Below are 13210 nucleotides of genomic sequence, written 5' to 3'. Positions count from 1 at the left end.
AGAAGACTGTGTTTCGTAACTCTGCTTTAGCAGCACTGTTATCGATGGTGTTTACATTGCTGTCACGTAGAGAAGGCATTACTGTGTCTTGCTGATAGCATGCTTTACATACGACCAGAACCTCTTTGGATTTTCTGTCAGGTTTTGAGACAAAGTTTCACTGTGGAAGCTACACAAACATCTCTCATTGAAGTCCTTGCTAAATTTCAGTCTTCTGTAAAAGATCCTGCACTCGTTTAAATTTGGCATGTTTTTTTCATTCTTTCTGCAACAGTGATCTGATCCGTTTTATGTACCAAGGGGTATCAGCAGCATTGTTTGTCAATTTATTTGGTATAAATCTCTCAATTGCTGTCAATATTATTTGTTTGAATTTAAGCCAGTTAGGTCTACACTACCAGTAAATTGTTCATTTGGAAGGAGGGGAGGTTGTCTCTCAGAAAGGCATCAAGTGAATTTTTATCTGCTCTCTCTCTCTCTCTCTCTCTCTCTCTCTCTCTCCTCCTTCTTCTTCTTCTTCTTCTTCTTTTTTGAAGAGGTATATTTTTCATTTATTTTTAGTGGATTTGGAAGTTAACAATATTCAGTCTCCTCGTAGTAGCAACCTTTTGTTCACTAATCCCTGTATCCATTTTCATGCTTGTTTTAGCTCAGGAATATTTGTTGCTAAGAGGTCCAGAGTGTTTACGCAACTGTTTGCTATTTGAGTGGGCTTATGAACTAAGTGCACAGAATAATTTTCAGAGACTGTGTTTAGCACAATTTTGGACAATGTTTTATGCATACCCTTGGATTTAAACATGTAATTCATAAGTTTTTAAGTGTTTTTGATTGAATATTCTTTAAATATAACTGCTGTAGAATATGTAGTACAGTACAACATTACATTGTGTGCCTTTCCAAACTTCCCTTGCGTAGTTTGTCATTCCACTTATCACTATACCATGGTTATGCTACAACACGGGAGTATTTGTCATTCCACATATCACTATACCATGGTTATGCCACAACGCGAGAGTAAAGCATGTCTCCTATGTTTCATTGGGCTTCCACTTTGTGTGTGTGTGTGTGTGTGTGTGTGTGTGTGTGTGTGTGTGTGTGTGTGTGTGTGTGTGTGTGTTTAGCGAGAAGTATGAAGGTGAAGTGATCTTAATGTACAGTGACAGAAATTGATGTGTCTACCATGAGTGTGTGTGTGTGTGTGTGTGTGTGTGTTTAGCGAGAAGTATGAAGGTGAAGTGATCTTAATGTACAGTGACAGAAATTGATATGTCTACCTATCACATTGACAGTGCTACAAATTTTTTTTCCTGTCAGCAACAATTATTGAAATTGTACTGTCAATGAAATGTGAAAACGGCATTGTCTCCATGACATCAGTTATTGCCACCCAGAAATACTCATGACAAGTTATTTAGAAAGAGACTGAAATTTGTTCTATGCTGATGATTGGTGGTACTGTATTCACATAACTGTCTGAAACTAAGCCACCTTCTTAGGTGATGCCCACTATTGTCTGCTGACTACTGGTCCATGAAATGTGTTTTGCACAAGATTACCCAAAATAACAATTCCTTGCAAGCGCAATCTCAGTTACATTCCACTTCCTTCCTCAACAATTAAAATAAGATATCTGTTTATGTTCATGAATTATAACCTGTTTACTCTGTTTTGCCCATGGTTTTTTTCCTCTGTCTTTGTTAATTTCATCCTTTTCCGATGATTATTTGAAGCCTGGTAAAAGAATCCTTATTTCAGTAGCTGAGATCATTAATGGAAGCTACTGCAGTGACACTCAGTGTGAAGGAACAGGCTTGAATGTGGCCTGTATTATTATCAACCAGTGTTTGACTAGGACACCAGGTGCACATCAATGTCCTCAGTGGAATCTTAAATTGCTCTGCAGTTAAGGGAGTCCATATGGCACTATTGATAGTTATTCATGCACAAGTGAGGATGTTAAGTTTTTCATTCAGAGTGGAAAGGATTAGTGTCCAGTGGTTGCGAATAAATGAAACCTTCCTGTTCCATGTAACTGAGCCCCAGAGATATCCCTGCCAATTTTGCTGCATGACGTTTTGATTGATTATGAAGATTAATTGATTTTAAATTTGATCTAGAATGAGAAACTGTTTGGTTTTTTACACTTGTGTATTTTTGTCATGTCTATAATGAATTATATAGTGGCTGCATTTCTAGACAGATATGGAATTTCCGTAGTATTCCTGGCACTGTATTTCTGTTAGAGGAAACACCTAGTGAGATATCACTGTTAAATGGCCTCATATTAAATTTAAATTTTCTTGTTTATTCTCATTGTTACACCACTTGTCCTTTGACATCCTGCATCACCATGTTTTCAGACTATTGAAGCATGATAAAATATTTACAAATTGTGGAACTGTTGACACAAGAGTATTCATGTATATTACAAAACATTTTGTCAAAATGTTGTCTGAGTTGCACAGTAAATCCTGTTCTGTTGTAAGCATGCACTGTCCATATGTTTATCGTAGTTACACCAGTGAATAATATACAACTTAACAAAATTTTCTGCGTCCTAATCTGTGTTTTCTATGGGATTTTTATTTCTTGCAGCTCCGACAGACAAGAAATGCCATTGCATTCTACATGTCATACTACCGAGAATGAAGCCAGTATCATTAATGAAAGTATTTCCTGTGAAAATAATTCCACTTTTAAAATCAGGTATAATGCAGTGTAAATTAAGTTTCTTTAATAACAAATATATGTTTTTGTAATTTTGTTTCCAGTTTTAAGCTATATATCTAAAAATGTATCACATTTAAAATTCTAAAACAGAAGTAATTGGAGCTGCCTAGACACATGCATCGGTACTTCTAAACTTGTTTGGAAGGTTGTGTGCAAGTTATGCTGCACAAATTTTTCTGAAAGAAACTGCTTCAAGTGATATGTGCTGGTACATATCTAAAATGAATTTAATGATATCTCCTTTGTATAGGTTTTTCAGGAATAGTTCATAGACAGGAAGAAAGTCAGAACAATTATTTCTCAAAATTGGGAATATATAATTAAAGAGATTATTAGCATCCTACTAATGACATCACTAGGTACGTCACAGTTCTCCACAGGCTATAGAAAGTTAGATTACTGAATATCCTCGCTGTGATCATTCCAATGTCATGCAACATTTGAATGCAGTGGGGAAGGTTCTAAAATTGAGTATATCGATTCTGCATGGTCTAAGCCAAAATCACAAAAATCAAAAGGTGGTCATATGTGCATCTGTGCTTACACATCATCAGTTGTCCCATAAATGATCACCATTTGCATCCTGTATCATTACTGGTTACGAGAAATGGTGTCTTTATGCTAACGTAAGAAAAAGAAAGGAATGGTTGAGTCGAAACAAAGCAGCAATTCCCCAATCAAAGACATATGTGCGTCCACAAAAGATAATGTTGTACATCTTGTGGAACATTGATGGTGTGGTGTACTACAAAATGCTTCTCTGAGGTGTAACTATCACTGTATGACATTTATTGCCAACAACTGGAACATCTTGCAGACAAAATCCAAGAACAATGACCAGGAATATTCCGTGGAATGGTGCTACTCCACCATAATGCCTGACTGTATTCTCCTAGACCAACAACAACAATATTCACAAGTTGCATTGGGAAGTCATTCTGCACCCACCTTACTCTAAACTTGCGCCCTCAGATTTTCACATTGTATGCTCTCTATCAAACAGTTTTCAAGGAACTTACTTTCTGGATGAAAATTGCTGTGAACATGGCCCGGCGAGTTCTTCATCTCAAAACTACATGATTTCTACAGTTGCGAAATCGAAAAGTTACCCCAGCATTTTTAGACTGTTGTAAATAATGAAGGAGAATATATTATTGATGGTGACTAAATTTTCTGCTATTAGTATGTGTTGTGTTTATCAAACTTACGGACAAATGCTATGAACTTATGCACCAACCCAATACAATAGACAACATTACATTTGCGTCAATCATGGTGAGTGTGTTATTCACAACAGATTGAACCAATTTTGTCTCTTTCTATTCCTCCATACATGATATTCTATGTACATCATGAGTGCATGCCACTAATGAGGAGTTTGGGACTTGAAATCAACTTCTATCAATGTAATGGAAAAGACCCCACAGGATGTAGAGATAAAGAGGATCAGAAAACTACTAGATAGATTGTTATGCTCCTCTGCAGTTCACATTCTGTGCGAATACATAGTTGATGCCTATAAAGCCCAGAGTTGCTCAAAATATATATATATCACTTTGCCACGAAGAAAAACAATCCTGATCCCACTCCTAATGATCCAACTCCCCAAGACACTATCCAAATTGAACCCTGCCTGCAACAGTTCCGTCCTCCATCACAGCGGGACCCACCTCCTCTTCCTCAAAATCACCCTCTCCAAACCTTCCAGGAATTTCTCACTTCCAGCCTTGCCTCTCAATCTTTCTTGAAAAACCTTAATCCTACTCCCAACATCACCACAGCCGAATCCCAGGCTATCCGTGATCTGAAAGCTGACCGATCCATCATCATTCTTCCGGCTGACAAGGGTTCCACGACTGTGGTACTTGATCGTCGGGAGTATGTGGCTGAGGGACTGCGTCAGCTTTCAGACAACTCTACATACAAAGTTTGCCGAAGTAATCCCATTCCTGATGTCCAGGCGGAGCTTCAAGGAATCCTCAGAACCTTAGGCCCCCTACAAAACCTTTCACCTGACTCCATCAAACTCCTCACCCCACCGTCACCTCGCACTCCTACCTTCTACCTACTTCCTAAAATTCACAAACCCAAACATCCTGGCCGCCCCATTGTAGCTGGTTACCAAGCCCCCACAGAACGTATCTCTGCCTACGTAGATCAACACCTTCAACCCATTACATGCAGTCTCCCATCCTTCATCAAAGACACCAACCACTTTCTCGAACGCCTGGAATCCGTACCCAGTCTGTTACCCCCAGAAACCATCCTGGTAACCATTGATGCCACTTCCCTATACACAAATATCCCGCACGTCCAGGGCCTCGCTGCAATGGAGCACTTCCTTTCACGCCGATCACCTGCCACCCTACCTAAAACCTCTTTCCTCGTCACCTTAGCCAGCTTCATCCTGACCCACAACTTCTTCACTTTTGAAGGCCAGACATACCAACAATTAAAGGGAACAGCCATGGGTACCAGGATGGCCCCCTCGTATGCCAACCTATTTATGGGTCGCTTAGAGGAAGCCTTTTTGGTTACCCAAGCCTGCCAACCCAAAGTTTGGTACAGATTTATTGATGACATCTTCATGATCTGGACTCACAGTGAAGAACAACTCCAGAATTTCCTCTCCAACCTCAACTCCTTTGGTTCCATCAGATTCACCTGGTCCTACTCCAAATCCCATGCCACTTTCCTAGATGTTGACCTCCATCTGTCCAATGGCCAGCTGCACACATCCGTCCACATCAAACCCACCAACAAGCAACAGTACCTCCATTATGACAGCTGCCACCCATTCCATATCAAACGGTCCCTTCCCTACAGCCTAGGCCTTCGTGGCAAACGAATCTGCTCCAGTCCTGAATCCCTCGACCATTACACCAACAACCTGAAAACAGCTTTCGCATCCCGCAACTACCCTCCCAACCTGGTACAGAAGCAGATAACCAGAGCCACTTCCTCATCCCCTCAAACCCAGAACCTCTCACAGAAAAACCCCAAAAGTGCCCCACTTGTAACAGAATACTTCCCGGGACTGGATCAGACCTTGAATGTGGCTCTCCAGCAGGGATACGACTTCCTAAAATCCTGCCCCGAAATGAGATCCATCCTTCATGAAATCCTCCCCACTCCACCAAGAGTGTCTTTCCGCTGTCCACCTAACCTTCGTAACCTCTTGGTTCATCCCTATGAAATCCCCAAACCACCTCCCCTACCCTCTGGCTCCCACCCTTGCAACCGCCCCCGGTGTAAAACCTGTCCTATGCACCCTCCCACCACCACCTACTCCAGTCCTGTAACCCGGAAGGTGTACACGATCAAAGGGAGAGCCACATGTGAAAGCACCCACGTGATTTACCAACTGACCTGCCTGCACTGTGATGCTTTCTATGTGGGAATGACCAGCAACAAACTGTCCATTCGCATGAATGGACACAGGCAGACAGTGTTTGTTGGTAATGAGGATCACCCTGTGGCTAAACATGCCTTGATGCACGGCCAGCACATCTTGGCACAGTGTTACACCGTCCGAGTTATCTGGATACTTCCCACCAACACCAACCTATCCGAACTCCGGAGATGGGAACTCGCCCTTCAGTATATCCTCTCTTCTCGATATCCGCCAGGCCTCAACCTCCGCTAATTTCAAGTTGCCGCCGCTCATACCTCACCTGTCTTTCAACAACTTCTTTGCCTCTGTATTTCCGCCTCGAATGACATCTCTGCCCTTAACTCTTTGCCTTTAAATATGTCTGCTTGTGTCTGTGTATGTGCGGATGGATATGTGTGTGTGTGTGCGAGTGTACACCTGTCCTTTTTTTCCCCTAAGGGAAGTCTTTCCGCTCCCGGGATTGGAATGACTCCTTACCCTCTCCCTTAAAACCCACATCCTTTCATTTTTCCCTCTCCTTCCCTCTTTCCTGACGAAGCAACTGCCAGTTGCGAAAGCTTGTAATTCTGTGTGTGTGTTTGTGTGTTTTGTTCATATATATATATATATATATTAAATCTCATTTTCTGTACACCAACTCTATCTCCTCACTATTCTGTATGCCCTGCTTATAGTTTCTTTTGCTGTCTGTATCTGTCTTTTTAAAAAAACATGAATTTGTAGAAAATGTTAGTTGGGTCATTCCATGTAAGATCAACCAATTGTACTACAATGGTGCAAGTTTGAGCTCTCTAGGTTGTATAGTTTTTGAGCTACAGCATTTTAAAACAATCATCGATTGATCAAAAACAGAGTTTTTTTTTAATTTTTAAACCCTTGAAACTCAAAAACCAAAGGTCAGAAAAATCTGAAAGTGTACTGAAAGTGTTAGTGGGTACATTACTTGAGAAAAAATTCATCCAAATCTGAGATATCAAGGTTCAGACTGTTACTTGATTTGAGATGAAATGACCCAGTTGTCTTTCAATCTCGGCCATGCATTCATACTCTAAATTTCACTGTATGTTCCAAATGTGTTGTTGGAATTAGCCAGAATTACACATTCACCCTAGGAATTGACACTGAAGGTAACTTTGTGTTACTGCTCCATAATTGTGTACATTATCTTTAGAAATGTTGTTGGTGAGAGAATATTCTTTCCCCTTTTTGCATTGCTTCAAGTTTTTCTCTCCCCATATATCAGCAACAACATAGCAACATCATATTGATGAGGAGAGGAGTCTGCAGGATTGTTGTTCACTACAGTAAGTTATGTTGTGATAACAGGACCATTAAAATAACAATCATAATGTGCTCACATGACTATTACAATAATATTTATGGCATGCTTACGTAATTTTATAATGGCTAAATTGCGGGCAAGATTTGCTGGCTACAATTTTGATAGATAACTACTTCGAGGGCTGATATAGGTTGAAAACATTCAACAAGGTGGTTTAATTTTGTTATTTCCAATACAGGAAAAGCTGTTTTTGATGGGTAAGGTAAGGAGATATTGGTTGTGAACTGCGTGTTGTACCCAGATATGTTTGCTATGGTAGATGATGGGGTAGATGCACAAAGGAAGACGGAACTAGATCTGCGGCAAGCTATATGATAGCTTGGAGGATATTATGTATAGGGACTTCAGCTCTGTTGGAAAAAGGTGAAGAGTTAAGTTGAACACAAGAAAAGTTGTGTCTATGGATTTGAGGTGTAGATAGTATAATGTAATTTTAAAAGTAAGGAAATATTTAATTTTTTATATTTAATCCAATGTTGTGCAGTATAAAACAAGCCTGAGTAGTTGAAGATTGAGAGAGAATAGAAAAAAAATGTTAAAGAGTGTCTAATTGTGTGGCAGAAATAAAGCAGGGTTCATATGTTTCTTAAAGTACTTAATTTTTATAGTGTGCAATAAAATTCCTTATTTTCTCTCTGGCAACTAACACCATTTGCTGTATGTAAGCTCATTACTGTAGTGTCGGTGGTGGGAGATACTATATGTTGGCACCAATGACAAGGGGTTTGGAAACCTTAACTAATTAGTACACCTGTGACAGAGTCAATCTGTGATTTACCTGCCATCCCTATTTGCAATACATGTTGGAAAGGGATGTCTTGAGGGCTGAAGTAATTTTGGCAATGAAATGTGAATCAAATTATGGTGTTGGGTTGGGTTGTTTGGGGGAAAAGACCAAATTGTGAGGTCATCGGTCTTATTGGATTAGGGAAGGACGGGGAAGGAAGTCGGCTGTGCCCTTTCAAAGGATTTTGTTTGTGCAAACAACACTATTGCTTGCGCATCCTTCTGTGGAGTTGCCATTTTCATTTCATGCAACCATGCTGCACTCTGGCGATGAAATTTAGCACTTCTGATGCAAGAATATAAATTCTTTGAGATGCTCTACAATGTGACGCATTTTCCACTGTCGTACCTACTGTTCTCTCTCTCTCTCTCTCTCTCTCTCTCTCTCTCTCTCTCTCTCTCTCTCTCTCTCTCTCTCTCTCTCTCTCTCCTGGGTCCTTGAAATCAGGGATATTTGACTGGGACTCCCTGTATATGTCAAAAAGACGAAAGAACAACATTATATAATAGTGGTTCCCAACCTTTTTAGATCATTACCGACTTTAGCTCCTAACTAGACTGTAGAATGAAAGACTTTTCCTGGAATACTTTCATTTTTAAAATGATGAAAGATGAATAATATTTATTTTGTGTGTGTGTCTGTGTATGTATGTGTTAGAGTTAGAATAAATAGCAAGAAATTCGTGGTGAATCTTTAAGTTCCACCTACAACTCCTTCTCGGATAAGAAAACTAACTATCCACAGTGAGGATAGGCACTTGTTACAAAACAGTTTTGCCCTGAATTACCCCTCTTTAATGTGACACTTGCTTGATCTTGTACACTGCAACCCAATTTAAAATCAACCAAGTTAAAAATTTATGCACTATACGGACTGTTCATAAATCACTTCTGAACTGACAGAAATTGAAGGCTAAGTCTGTTGATGCTTTGTGTGTGACCACAGCCACTGATAGTAATAATAATAATGTGTACAACACTATAGTAGCCCCTATGTCGCACTGTCAGTTAATTCATTTATCTGTTTCAAAGTTGGTAATTAAGCAATTTCTGGACTGGTGCAGGTACTGTCTACAACTTGGAGAACACATTTTCGTGAGATATTTAGCAATTTTTACGTATATGTCTCCTTTTATTGTCAGCGATGTAAAACAGTAATTTTTAACATATAAAATCAATATTATAATCTTACAAAATTGTGGCAGTAGTAATGATCTTTTGAAAATAATCGAGTTTCATGACTGAAATAGAATTGAATTATTTAGTTTTTACCCCTCAGAAAACTTCTTTTTACCCTCAGAGGATTATTACCCCAAGTTTGAGAACCACTGGTATAGAAACTACGTGAAAGCTTAAGATTTCTAACTCTTCAGAATGTAACTTCACCAAGATAAATTTTAAGGGGAAAATAAACCTATTATGAAATGAAAGGTAGCCAGAGTCAGTGACTTTACTTCTGGCAGATTTAGTAACTATAGCATGAAAGCACACAACTCCAACAAAACTGTTTATGTTTATCATGATAAAGGAATGCCATCTGCAAATGTAAAGACGTATTATTCCAATTATAATGTTCTTTTACAGTGCCATGATAAAGAAATACTATGTGTAAATGCAAAGCACATTAGTTGTTCTATAATGTGGTTGATATTAATTTTTAGACTTGTCATCATTTATAGAGATGTGAGAGGATCCCATAGGGAAATATTGATAAGGAGATGTAACGAAGAAGCTTAATACTAACAGTTGAAGAATTTGAAATAATGCTGAATGTAAATGCCATGTAAAGTGTGGAGATACACTTAAAAGTTAAATCATTCGTCTAAGTGGGGGGGGGGGGGGGGGGGGATATGTGGTGAAACATATCACTCCAGAGGAATCGTGTGTCCCATCATCTTCTTACCAATGGATGATACTTGCAACAGAGAATAATAAAATAAATGTCATAGATAAAAGTGCAGATATTGTGCAGTGTTATTATTTTCGTGTGTATATGTTGAGCTCTATTAAGGATGACATGCATCTTCAACATGAGATGGCAATCTCAGCAACTTCCAAAGAAAAGTGCAAAGTAATAATGTAATCAATTGCTGGCCTGCATTGGAATGTGCTTTGTTCCAAAGTATCGAGAGAAACAATTGAAGCTTCAGTTTCAAAACGCTGTAGAAAGAACAACTGTTCAGAATGACGTCTGATTTGAGCAGCATAATATGGACGCAGGGGGAAACGCTGTGCGCTGTAAGCTTCAGAATGTGCACACCAACAGACGCACGGCACGTGTCTGTTCCTCACTGCCCATTCAAGATTACCAACATGGATGTCTCCATGAAGGATCACATGCTGCTGGTAAAGCTCTTTTACAAGAATAGTGACTGTGCCCCACTAGTTCAACAGAAGTTCTGGATGGTCAAGGGTATGGAAAAGGCATTGGTCGGATGTCTGCTAAGAGAGTGGAGAAAAGTATCACAAAATTCGAAAGTGCAGATTCTTTTGAAGTGTACTGTGGCAGGGAAAGGAAAGCAGTTGACCTGATGTCTGTCAAAGATGAGGCCATGATGTTCCAGGATTGTGGTGTGCAAATATTCAGTGCACAGGGAATTGCCTGAACTTTGGACATGCGTGCAAGCATGGTGCATAATATCCTATGAAACATCTTGCTTTGCTATCCATACAAAATTACCCATGTTCAGAAGTTGCTTCCTGCTGACCTGCCAGCAAGACAAAACATTTTCTCTGGAGTTTCTTGCTTACACAGAAATGGACGCTGAATAGCCATGGAACATTCTGTGGGTGGAAAAGCCCATTTCCATCCCCAAGGATATGTCAGTACGCAGAATTGTAGAATATGGGCAATGGAAAATCTCTGTGTACTTCAACTGGTACCACATCATCCTGCGAAGGTGACTGTGTGGTGCAGGTGACAGCATCATATGTCGTAAGGCTGCGATTTTTTTGACGAGATGAGTCCTGCGGGTCCTGTTTCCTGTACCATCACTAGTAAATACTATGAGAGTCTCCTGCACACTGTCATTTGTATCCTTCAACAGCATTGATGCGTGGATAGACTCATTCTTATTGAAGATGGGGCTCCTCCATACATTGCAAAGCCTGTGAACCAATTGATCCAGAGGCATTTCAGAAACTCTAAAAATTATCATCCATTATTTCCCTACAGTATGACTGCCCAGATCACCTGATCTTAATCCATGTAACTTCTGGGTGTATGGTTATCAGCAAGATTGATTTGTTCAGTGTTCCAGTTATGAATGTAGCTGAAATGAGGCTCGCTTTGCACAACACATTCTCTGTTACACCCCCCCCCCCCCCCTCCACACACACACACACACACACACACACACACACACACACATACACACACACACACAAGACTCTCTGGTCTGTTGTGGAATGTGCTGTTTCTCGATTTCAAGTTGTGGCAGAAAATGTTGGCCATCTTATTGAATATGTTTTGCACCATTCTCAAGACAATTATAAACCATAATTTTGCTTTTTATGCTGTTCTTGCCCAAGGACAATTAAAAATTGATGTCGTTTAGCTTTTTATGTGTCCTTGCTAACAGTGCCACAACTGCTGACTGCCAAACTTGAACAGTACAGATGATGTGATGTGCAACTCATACCATAGCCATCCTATTGGTATTCATCTGTCATTTGTAGCTGACCCCATTTATAGTAAGATACAGTGCCATCTATTGGTAAAATTTTCATTAAATATTTTGTTTGCTCCCTGACATTTCACCCTGTGCTGGTAATAAACTGTTCAAATTTGAGATCATTCTGAACAGTGATTATGTTTCTACAGTGCTCTTAAAATGGAACTTAAATTATAAACACTCTATATGTTGAGTCAAGAAAATGTTAGTGTAAAATAAGTTTATGTATGTTTTGTGAAGAATGTACACACATTATTAATACTGTTAAAATCTCACAAGCTATTTTGTAGAAATTAAAAATGTGGTGTAACAGTTTTTAACAGCAACAGAAACAGATTGCTCAGATGTCTAAGAAGTACCAAAGGCCATCGTGGTCAAGAATAACTAAATTATGTTGTGCCTCAATAAGCAGTAGTCATTAAAGTTTCTTTTCTCAACTTCTCAAAAAATAATCATTTACAGATTCCGTATTTGATAGTGAAAATGTTTGATCCCATCTGTTTTTCCTCCAAAATAGAGGATTCTGAGTTGTAATATCTTAACAGTTCATCAATTCAGATTGCACTTAAGTGACCTGCCAAACATGAGGTGAGTCAGTTGGCTGTGTCTGCCACATTTCCCTTGTTAGTGTAATTACCTGCATCCATCAACTCTTGTTTGCAATATTTACAACAGAACAATATCTGTTACTGTAGCATTTAGAGTGGAGATTAAGTTTAACAAAATTCCTGTTAAAATGACAAATTTTATAAATTGTCGTGCACCAGTGTATTAAAGGCAAAATACCAGTGAAGATAAAGTAATTTGGTTTTGAATTGTTGAAAAGTCCAACACATTATAACAAAACCTGCAAACTAGGGGTCATTCTGTTCCTTTCTGGTGTTCTAATTTCATATTATCCATATAACTGGATATAAACTACTTCCAGCCCCAGTAACATTCCAAGCCATATTTTTCCGTGTATTATAAAAAGTCTGCTGATTTCAAATCCAAAAACGGTGTTAAGAGACAGCATCCCTTAGTGACATAATCACTCTCCAACTGAGATGTGTATGAACAACAGACATGACTAATAATTTGCAGTCAGTTTCCTTCAAGAAAATTAAATTTAAACTCATACCCATCAATAGTTTACGCAGAAGTTTTATCTTGCTCACAATTAATAAACATAGGTAAGGGTGTTTCACGTGTAAATAACCTTAATCCTTGTAGATTGTCATGCAGCATATACAAACTTGTATACAAGTTGTCATGCAGATGGCAAACTATGATCTCCCCATA

At 39.1% G+C, this 13210-nt stretch overlaps 1 protein-coding gene across 50 annotated transcripts in view; it reads left to right on the top strand.

The window, feature by feature from the left end:
* Window positions 1-13210, top strand: part of LOC126336387 (uncharacterized) — a 258002-nt gene that overhangs the window by 143825 nt on the left and 100967 nt on the right. For all 50 annotated transcript variants that reach the window (XM_050000052.1, XM_050000040.1, XM_050000055.1 and 47 more), the window contains one exon: window positions 2599-2709. In XM_050000052.1, coding sequence (XP_049856009.1) covers window positions 2599-2709 — 111 coding nt within the window. The remainder of the gene's footprint in view (window positions 1-2598; window positions 2710-13210) is intronic.

The sequence above is a fragment of the Schistocerca gregaria genome, chromosome 2, assembly GCF_023897955.1.
Source record: "Schistocerca gregaria isolate iqSchGreg1 chromosome 2, iqSchGreg1.2, whole genome shotgun sequence".
In the NCBI taxonomy this organism is placed as follows: domain Eukaryota; kingdom Metazoa; phylum Arthropoda; class Insecta; order Orthoptera; family Acrididae; genus Schistocerca; species Schistocerca gregaria.
Note: the sequence above shows the minus strand (reverse complement) of the source record. Positions and strands in the feature narration are given on the sequence as shown.